Source organism: Macrobrachium nipponense, chromosome 31 (assembly GCF_015104395.2).
Source record: "Macrobrachium nipponense isolate FS-2020 chromosome 31, ASM1510439v2, whole genome shotgun sequence".
Taxonomy (NCBI): domain Eukaryota; kingdom Metazoa; phylum Arthropoda; class Malacostraca; order Decapoda; family Palaemonidae; genus Macrobrachium; species Macrobrachium nipponense.
In genome coordinates, this window is record NC_061093.1 from 18601329 (window position 1) to 18612672 (window position 11344).

An 11344-nucleotide genomic window follows, 5' to 3' on the forward strand; every position below is an offset into this window, starting at 1 on the left:
GGGTAGTCTACTGTGATTGGTGTCATTGACGGGGTTTCTCTCCACTCAAACCCTCTGTTCAGGATAGCAGATTTTTTTATCTTCCTCAGAGATGAGAAAGGTCTTTCCCTTTTAGCTGTCAGAGGCTACAGAGCAGCATTAGGGTTGGTGCTATGCCTAAAAAGAGTAGACATCTCTTCATCTTGCGAGATTTCCTTGTTGTTCAGGGATTTTAAACAAACCTGTTCTCCAAAGGAACTTGAGCCTCCTGCATGGGATGTTTCGCTTGTCCTGAGAAGCCTCACTTGAGTTCCAATTGAGCCCTAGCGTCCTTCGTCTGACAGAGATCTGACGATAAAGACAGTTTTCCTGTTGGCACTGGCTTCTTCAAAGAGACTTGGGGAGCTTCATGGCCTAAGTTATGATGTGAAACATACCAGGGGTTGGGAGTCAATGACCTTCGAGTTTGTCACAGAATTCGTGGCCAAGACCCAAAATCACTCGGTACATGACAACAGATTTGCCTCCTTTTCCATTCCATCATTGAATGACTTTGTGGACAATGACCCACAGGAGTTCTTACTTTGTCCAGTCAGAGCCCTAAAATGCTACCTTAAAAGGACAGACTTGTCATCTAAGACCTAGATATCGTATACTTTTTGTCAGAACTGGTCGTTCTAGGAAAGAGTTTCCAAGAACACTGTTTCATTCTGGATATGTGAGGAAGTTAAGCAGCCTTGTTCCTCACCTGATAGTTATCTTGCAGAGTCTGTGCAGGCTAGAGCACATGACGTCAGAGGTATGTGTTCCACTATGGCCTTTAAGAAAAGTTTTGCTGTTCATAGAATTTTGAGCGTTGGTTCATGGTTGCGCCAGTCCACGTTCACTTCTTTTTACCTGAAAGGTGATGCTCACAGATTTTTGGAGACATTTTCCATAGGTCCTGTGGTAGCTGCCCAACAAGTTGTGTAATTCATACGTTACCCCTAATAGGGTATTTTGTATCTTACCTATGATGATTGTGTGGAAGAGAGAATGAGTGATTTGGCTGGTCTCTTTCTTTCTCTTTTTTCCTTTCTTCTTCCTACAGGCAGGTTGAGGAATAGACACGTCATATATTGGACTGGTCTGATAAAGGTAAGTAAGGTAGCCATACTGAAAGTTGGTGTGTTTTATGATCTTGGAAATATTCAGTAGCAAATACTCCTCTCTTCAGTAGCAAATACTCCTCTCTCTACAGCAAGGGTGAGTGAGGAGTGATTACAAACTGTGAGTATATGGTTTGTTACTTGAACAGTCAGAATTATCTTTGGTTCCCTGGTTGCAATGAATCTGCTCATATATATGTATATCATTGTACGTCAACCTAAGACGGCTGAGTTGTTAGATATGTTTATCTATATGCTCACGGGCATGAGACCACCTTCTCTAGAACACTTTCTTCTAAGAGGGGTGGTCAGGTGGCTTAATTCCCAGCTGGTTTAGGATACTTGTGCCTCCCACCGAGTACAGTGGACCCCCGTATTCACGTTCTCCGGATTCACGGACTCACACATTTGCGAATTTCTCTCGGGAACATTTCCCCGCATTATTCACGGAAAATTCACCTGTTCGTGGTATTTTTCTATGAGAAATAAGCACAAATTCCTGTTTTTTTTTTTTTTTTTTTTTTTTTTTTTTTTTTTTTTTATCAAATTCATCTTAAAATGCAATTTTTGGGATAAAACTATTAAAAAAACCAGGTATAAAAATTTTTAGTGGTTTTTTCTTGAGTTTTAACTAATGAAATAGGAGGTTTTAAGCATTTTTATAGGGGTTCCAAGTATTTGCGGGTTCTAGCTATTCACGGGGGGGTGTGGTACACATCCCCCACGAATTCGTGGGGGACCACTGTATAAGTCTATCCTATTGTTGAGACCGAAGGTTTGTTTCGCATATGAACAAATGAAAATTTTTTTAATCAATTTGTATTTTCCATAGGTAACAAACCTGAGGTCTTAACGTTTACTGCCCACCTCTAGCTGCCCCTCTCTCTGTTATAGCTCCTGGGTTGGGAAAAGACTAGAGACGGCATGAGGTAGTGCGCGGTCTCTGACCAGCTATCACCTCTTACGTGCAGGAGTTGTCAGATCTCACTGATTCCTTGCTTACAATCTTTGATTGTTTTTAACTGGTTACCAGCTGGCACTTGGAAAATATCCTATTGTTAAGACCTCAGGTTTGTTAGCTATGAAAAATGCAAATTGATTAAAAAATTTGTCATTTTATTCCTTCAAGGGCAGGTTGATGGCAGGTAGTTTGTCATTTCCACAGGTGAAAAGCAGACTGAGCAGTTTGCTGTGGCCCAGATAATGTGTAGTCCTGCATAATAGCCTAGCAGTGATAAAAGGATCAAGTGTTTAAGAAAAGAGAAAAAAACTACCAAGTGTTAGTTATCTATAGCACTGTATAAGCTACAAACACTTCAAATAATCCCTGTCCTACATGGATATCCACAATAAATAATGTCATAAGTCAAGCACATTTGGGAACTTTGATCACATCTATGTTTCGTAAACAAGGAAAAACAGCATGACAATTAGAGCGTAGCCTAGCTATCTACACCTAACTTCTTTCCTTACAAGAGGTCTGATGGCTCTCAGTTTTAACAAATATATGCGTAAATGTTAAAATTTTAAGGAAATAAAACTTTTCACAAGGTCTTAAAGCTAAGTACGTAGCTTGGTTGGAGCAATGATGCTAAAAAAATTCATGGTTGAACACAATTTCCAGACCGCAACCAGGGGATAAGTGAACTCTTGGACAGACCAAAGTGTAATGAAGATGAGGCTGACTTTTGTTGTTGTGACATCTGTGCTGGTTATACGTAGTGAAAGCCGAGGCAGTCTTCATAGGACAGGAGATAGAGCCCTCCTGTCCTGAGTCCTTTATATTCTATCACTGTGCCAAGAAGCACTATTCTGACCAAGACCAACGATAAGAGAATTCTTTGTAATCGGTTGGTCTGTCTTATGGAGCCCTGCAGGAAACCATGAGAGGGTAACTCCTTTAAGGACAAACAGCAGCTACACTATCAAAACATTTTTTCTCAATTTATTAAATTTCAAAATGCAACTTATTTTTGTGTCTTGCAAGTTTTGTATGTATAGTGTAAGATTTAAACTTAGCATTGTCTGAAAGTGTCATATATTGTAAGGGGACAGCTAGCACCAGCTTGTTTGAAAGTGTCTTATTGCAACAGCCAAAAGTGGCAGTTGAGTACAGTACTATTATCTTTTAAATAAATTGTGCACAGTAATGCTTGTATGGGAGTAATTCATATTTCTTCCGATGAGGTTGTTGAGAAATCTTGATAAGATCAGATACCTAACTGAATAATGAAAACACCACTACATATAGGCCAGATTTAATTTTTACATTCTACTGTATTGTAGAATGATAAACATTATAATATATTTGAATAGGAATACTTTAGGCAAGGTGCTAGTGTTTTTGCAGTTTTAGTCTTTAGGAACAAAATGTTTAGTTGATAACTATTCAGTCAAAAGGTTTTACAAGATTTTACATCAATAAATTTATCATTTCAGCAAAAATTGGCTTTTCACATGACTACCCACAGTCCTTCTTACAAGCGAAATTACTATAGCTTGAAGCCTCGGAGACCTCGCAAAGATAAGGGAGTTTCAAGAACAGATTATGCTAAGCTTCTCTCTGGCTATAAGGGTGATGTTTTAGGTGAATCCCCCCCAAGTGCTGTTACTGGAGCTGTTCACCCACATGGTGAACATGAAGAAAATGAAACAGGTTCTGATGATGACCATGTTATTGCTGGCAGCAAGGAAATGTCGAAAGAAGAAAGTGGAGACTCTGAAGCTGATTGCAAAATGGTCACTATAAAAAACTCTGTAAAAAGTACACTTAGTAGTTTAACCAATTTGGACATAAATTGTTTCCCTTTGAAGGTCATTGGAAGTGAAGATGATATGGATAAACTAGTTCTCAGCAGTGATGATGTTTTGGAATCAGATTTTTCGTGATATTTGTGTAAGGTTATAGAAAAATTAATTCTGAAATTTTATGAAAGTATTCTTAAGGTTGAACTTTAAATATAAGTGTGTTAAAATTCAGAGGCCTTGTTGCTCTTGGGGTGCCAACATTTTGCAAGCTTAAATGTTTCAGAACATCAGGGTAATCTTGTAACAATAATGCTTCCAAAATATGCAGAAAAAGTATAGTTTGCCATCTATGTGCTCTGTGCAGGCTGTTCATTATTTCTCTCAATGGCAGGATATCTGATGTTTCTGGAAAAATTTTGGATCTTATGTCACTCAAACTCTCGGGTACTATACCTCATTCCGCTTTGCAAGTAAAGGATTGGCTGGCTTTCATAAGTTCGCAGATATGCGCAATGTCTCTTGTGTCCCCAATTTATGAAAATTTATAAGCTGAATCAGTTTTTTGTATGTAAATGAAATAATATTTTTAATGAAAATTTTATTGTATGTGTGTCTTACAATAAGCTTAGTGCCAGCAAGCTTTTTTTCACTTGTTATTGCTATACAATAAATGAAAACTGTTTTAATCTATTATTCTCAATTTACTGAGAATTATATTTTCAGATTTGAGCAAAGCTGATTGCATAATTGTTTTGTTTGTGATTATGCTCTTGCAGTTTACCAAAGCTGTCATTCAAAATATCTCTCCTTAAATCATTTTCTCACCTCCACAGCATGCTAGGCAAGAATTTGTCCCTAGAAAGGTCATCAAATTTAGTGCAAATGACCAGTAATGGTTTGATGATACATGTAGACGAGCCTACCATGACAAGCAGGCCAAATTCATGAATAGAGACAAAATCGTTCAAATGAAAATTACACCATTTTTGTTGAGTCTCGTCGTGCTGTGAATAGAACTCACCATACAGGTGAGAGAAATTACATTAATTCTTTAAAGAGGAAACTTGAAGGAATTACTCAGCCTCATCTATGTTGGACCAAATTGGCATCGTCTATCTTTGGGCCAGGCTCTGCCACCACTACTAACAGATATGATGGTAGATTGGTTACTGGCCCTAAGGATAGGCTGAACTGTTTCATTGAGCTTTTGAAGCTAAGCAATCAGCTGAGGATGTCCCTCTCCCTGATACTTGTCATCCTGAACCTACTCTTACAAAATTTGCATTTCACTCTAGGGATGTTAAGAAAATTCAAGATACTTCTGATAGCTGGGGTGGAGAAGATCCTGATGGTTGCATCCCTTTGCATTTTAAAAAGTTTTGTAGTGTGTTTTCTCCTTAGATAAGTAGATCCTGTAGATTTTTATATCGACAAAGTATTTTTATAGATGAGCATAAGCTTTAGTAATACAGTGCCTGTTACAAAGAGTGACATATCTGCAGACTGCAGTAACTATAAGCAATTTCTATTCTTGTGCTTACCAAATTTGCTGGAAAATTTATTTATAAGCTACTGTATAAGTATATGAAATCTAAAGGATTGTTATTTGATAGTCAGTATGCATACAGAAAGCAGTTATATAAATGCAATGCTCTTCTAGACTTGATAATGCCATTTCCAAGGGAACCTTGATAAGGGCTTTGAGTGAAGAGTAATTAAAATAGATTTTGGTGCTGCTTTTGGTTTAGTAAATCACAAAGCACTAATTTATAAACTTTAGAATAGTGGGGGGGGGGGGTGAATGTGTTTTAGGATTACTTCAAGATTTCTTTACAGGTAGGCAGCAGCGAGTTGCTGTGGATGGATCTTTAGTGAACCAAAACCTGGTGTGTGTGTAGCTCCACAGGGTAGTGTTCTTGGTCACTGTTGTTTTTAGTGTATACATGTGATATGGTTGTTGCCCTGAAAAACAAGGTTTTTCAGTGTGCTGATGATGCAACACTTGTGGGTGTAATAAAGTATCCACTTATGAGAAATGAAGCTTTTCTCACTCCTAATCAGGACATGGACCATATCAGGGAATGTTGTAGGCAGTAGGGTATGAGGCTAACTCCAGTAAAACAAAAACTCTTTGATAAAATCCGTACAACCTCTTTTAGGTCATTTGTACTTCCTTTACTAGATTATTGTTCTCTGGTGTGGTTGTCTGCTCCTTCTCTTAAGCTGTTTGTGGTGGTAATTTTCTATTTCCTAATAGTAGCAGTTATGACTTGAACCATCAACCCATGGTCTCTTTTGGCACTTTTTCATAAGTTGTATTTCAACAGAGATCTTTCACATTCACAATTGGTCCCTAATCACCTTTATCTGCTGATAGCAACCAGATTCACTGAACAGTACTACCAATATGTAGTAAATGGGCCTTGCTGTCAAGCTTTTAAGTTCCAGAGGTCCTTTATTCCTCACACTGTTGGACTGTAGAACATCCTCCCAGAGGATGTCATACAACTGGAAATAAAGAAGTTTAGGTGAAGTTGCAATCCATTTCTACCTTGAATTGTAATACGTTTTTATCTACTATTTATAAATTGATAATTTTTTTTCTTTTTTAATAAGCTCTTACATCTTACTAATGAAAACCATATTCTTTGGAAGCTTGAATTTCAAGTCTATGACCCTTATAGGCTTGTTCATTTTTGCAGTGATGAATAAAAAGATTAAAGATGGATCATCTGTTCATGTACAATGATGCTCAAATCTGATGCAACATGATTCTTTTTGTATCGTCCAGGTTCTCAGACTAACCATGACGTTGCCAAGTATGTAATGTTAAACATTTTTTTATTATTATTATTATTTCTAATGTCATACATGTTGAAAAGTTGGGAATTCACAGCTAGCACTGAGGTTTGATGATGACTTTGTTTTGGTCAAATGCATCAGTGATGAGTGAACGAAGTTGAAAATACTTCAGAAGTGTTTTTTATGAAATTTGGCTACACATGACATTTTCTTACAGTTTTGAAATATATAACAGATTTCACTTTTATGAAACATATTAAGGCCTCAACGTATGCATATTATGGCATAACTGTTTGTGATAATCGTGCTTTCGAACTGAAATAATAGATAAATATGGAGCATGTTAAGTTGCCAGTTAGTGAATTTTGAACAAAATCCAGTTCAAGCATGCAGCATCAGTTCTGAGCATAGCTGTACATATGTGTATGATGGCCTACATTTTGTCAGGTTTGACTAAAATATCTAGAACTATGAAGGAAAGCGTTGTGAAGATTAGGTAAGCATGACAGCACAATGGACGGATTGACATTGGGAAAAACTATACGTAGTACCCATGCTTTGCCTGTAGGGAGACTAATAAATACCTGCCTAATTTTGATCAGAAGAATAATAAAATATAATAAAAAGATATGAAAGCGATGTAACAGGAGACCCAATGTCAGATACTGAAGAGTTTAGTAAAATGGTCATATTATCAGCAAATAATTTGAAGGGAAGCAGAATAACAAGAAGGTTGTTCATAGATGAAGAAAACTGTCTTTGAAAAAGTAATATTGGAAGCAACCAAGGAGAAATGAATGAACACATAGCAAGATTGTATCATTGGGGTAATATGGAAGGAAGATGAACAACAAATAAATCATGTTCAGTGGTGGTATTGATTACATCAGGTGCATTGAAACACCAATGTATGGTTTGGTGGTTTATGTAACTTTTAACCGAGTGGACTGCACCAAAGAGCTGCAGAAAATAATGTTTGTAAAACATCTCTTTATGAAATTAATGGAAAAAAATAGCAGTAAGGATAAAAACTATAAATTGAGGTAAAAGAAGTAAAGCTTGACCCAAACAATGCTCGCATGCAGCTAACAGGGTAAACATTAGCTTAACAAAGGCTTACACTAGCAGGTAAATGTAAGAACACCAATGCATGTGGCTGATAGTATATTTCAAAGTTGCTGAAATTAACATTGAATGTGGCAAGAGGCAACTTCCTTTGGAAGAAAATATGAAAAATTTTGCTCCTAGCACAAAACCAGAAAATCACAGGTATGCACTGTTCTAGTAGTGATGGGAAGTAAGAATGGTGATGATGAACATGTAAAAGATAGAGTAAAAAATTGAGAATATAGAATAGCAGAGTTCAAGTACTATATAGTACAGTACCCAAGGTAAGTACTGGGAAAGATCATAGGCTAAGGAGACAAAAGGGAAGATAAGACAGAATTCATGACCATAAATATGGAAATGGAAAATCAGGAGTGCGAGACGTGGTCTTAGAAATGAGAATTGAAAGACATAAAACCATTTAGCCAATGTTAAAATTAGAGGAATGCTAAAGGAAAGGAAAATTATTGGATATATTGCAGGGTCGTGAGAGAGAAGCCAAAACATTCATCTTTAATGCCACATTACTGCAAATAGCACAGAGGTGTTCCTGTAGAAAAGATAAAAACTGAATGCCCTTCATATGGGTTAACGATGGCATCAGAAAGGGAAAGGTGAAGGAATGCTGAAGTACAAGATTCAGTAATGAAGCCATTTAAAAAGTACTGGAGAGAAAATATGATTGGTAGATTTAGAAAGTATGGAGTTACTGATGAAGGAGAAGAGAAAGACTTAAAAATAACAAAAACTATGCTAAATATAAAACATCCCCAATTCAATAAAAAGAGAAAGAATGAAGAAATGATCTGTGAATTATATATAAAAAAAGAGGTACAAGCATACTACAAGGTTAACTGCAGAATACTACAAGGAATGATAAAAAAAATATTAAATTGAATAGGTTAGAAGCACCACCAAGAAATTTAACAAGGTACCTATATATATATATAATATATATATATATATAATATATATATATATATATATATATATATATATATATATATATATATATATATATATATATATATATATATATATATATATATATATATATATATATATTTGTATATATATGCAGTGGGCCCCCCATATTAGCGGACTCACACATTCGCGGATTTCTCTTGGGAACGTTCCCCACATTATTCGCAGAAAATTCACGCATTCCTGGTTCTAACTATTCAGTGGGTGTCTGGTACGCATCCCCCGTGAATACGGAGGGACCACTGTATATATATGTATATATATATATATATATATATATATATATATATATATACAGTGGACCCCCCGTATTCGCGTTCTCCAGATTCGCGGATTTCTCTCGGGAACGTTTCCCTGCATTATTCACAGAAGGAAAATTAGTCCGGCATTATTCCGCCCCCCCCCCCCCCCGGTATTTTTATATGATAAATATCCACAAATTCCTGGTTTTTTTGATGAATTTCATCATAAAATGCACTTTTTGTGATAAAACTATTAAAGAAACCATGTAGGAAAATTTTTAGTGGGTTTTTCTTGAGTTTTAACTAACAAAATAGGCTGTTCTTAGCATTTTTATAGGGGTTCCAAACATTCGCGGGTTCTAACTATTCACGGGGCGTCTGGTACGCATCCCCTGCGAATACGGGGGACCACTGTATATATATATATATATATATATATATATATAAGTAATACCTTGAGATACGAGCTTAATGCGTTCTGGGACCCGAGCTTGTATGTCAATTCGCTCGTATCTCGGATCAATTTTTCCCATATAAAATAACTAAAAAATAATTAACCCGTTCCCACCCTCTGAAAAAACAGTATATTACAGTGGAAAAACATGTTTTTAATTGTTCTAATTCACAACCTACGCCCACAAAATAACAGATACCTGTGTACTGGTTATGATCTGCAATAAAATGTGACATTATTATGGAGTTCTTACCTTCGAGACAGACAGTAGCAGCTAACGGCGGTGTGCGCGGAGGAGGAGGGAGAGAGAAAGGGGAGGAGAGAGACTTGACGGCAACACGTTCGGTAAGCTACACTTTTGTAACACTACGTAACATAACTTAAACTTTAAATTGAACTTAAATGAAATTAGCTTACTGTAAACACACTTAAAAATAAATGTTAATCTTACGTTACACTAAACTTAATTCTAATTTTGTTTTCATTTTCATTTTTTTACTTTTCTTCTTCCGGCTTGGCTCTTTTTGCCTCGCTTTTTGACTCGCTTTCACCTTCACTTTTTGCCACCCTTTTTAAAAGGAACCTATCAAGGGATGTTTGCTTTTGTCTCCCCTTCAAAATGTTACAAAAATGACGTACACAAGTGTCATCACAAAAGGCTAATGCACGACCACACGCCAACTTGTCCGGGTGCCTCTTTTCCATAAAATCAGAAAACTCCTGCCTCTTCACTAACATGTGTCTGATTTCCTTCGTAGAAAGGCGGTCCTCCTCTTCCACCTCCTCCTCGCTACTGAGCTCCTGCAACACCTCCGAATGTTGCATCTCCAGGAGCTCGATCAATTCCTGTGTCGTGAGCTCTGCCTCATCTACCTCCAGCCCCATGGACTTTCCAAGAGACACGATTTCATCCACCACAATAGTTCGGGTTCATCAGGGTCTGGCGTATCGAACCCTTCAAGTCCCTCTCGCGACGGAAGCTGGCCACAATTTCTTCCATGCTGAATTAAGAGTTCTTCGTGTGACACCCTGCCATGCATCATTAATAATTTTTAAGCAATGGACGATATTTGAAATGTTTCCTTCCAAACAATTTACGAATGGGTGAGGTTATTTGGTTTTTTGTGTCTGTGACATCGAAGCATTTCTTGAACAAATGCTTCGTGTACAGTTTTTTAAAGTTGGAAATTACTTGTTGGTCCATGGGCTGGAGGAGTGGCGTGGTGTTGGGCGGGAGATAACAGACCTTGATGAACCTGTACTCATCAAGAATGTCCTCTCCGAGACCAGGAGGGTGACCAGAGGCATTGTCGAGGACCAGGAGACATTTCATTGGCAGGCTTTTCTTGGCTAAATATTTTTTGACTGCCAGACCAAAGCACAGATTAACCCATTCTGTGAAGAAATGCTGAGTAACCCAAGCCTTAGCATTAGCGCGCCACATCACTTGCAGTTTTTCTTTCAAGATCCTTTGGCTCTTGAAAGCACGTGGGTTTTATGAGTGGTACACTAGCAGTGGCTTGACCTTACAGTCACCGCTGGCATTGGCATACAAGGCCAGAGTTAACCGGTCCTTCATGGGTTTTAGGCCCGGTAGTCTCTTCTCCTCTGCCATGATGAATGTCTATCTGGGCATCTTCTTCCAGAAAAGGCCAGTTTCATCGCAGTTGAACACTTGTTGGGGGATGTATCCTTGTTCTGCAATAACTGAGGCAAAGGTTTTGACGTAGTCCGCTGCGGCTTTCAAGTCGGAACTTGCTGCTTCCCCATGCCTCACAACCGAGTGTATCCCAATCAGTTTTTTGAACTTATCGAACCAGCCACGACTGGCTTTTAAGGTTTCCGCTGGCGTCGAAGTCTCCCCTCTCTCAGCTGCTTGC

General features: G+C 37.7%; 1 protein-coding gene across 1 annotated transcript in view; it reads left to right on the plus strand.

Moving 5' to 3' along the window:
• LOC135206660 (transcription factor IIIA-like) overlaps positions 1-5911 on the plus strand; it is a gene marked incomplete in the record, with an annotated part of 91578 nt that extends 85667 nt beyond the window's left edge. The window contains 1 exon segment of the mRNA XM_064238028.1: positions 3567-5911. Within this exon segment, the coding sequence (XP_064094098.1) occupies positions 3567-4016 (450 nt within the window).
• Positions 5912-11344: the final 5433 nt, after the last annotated feature.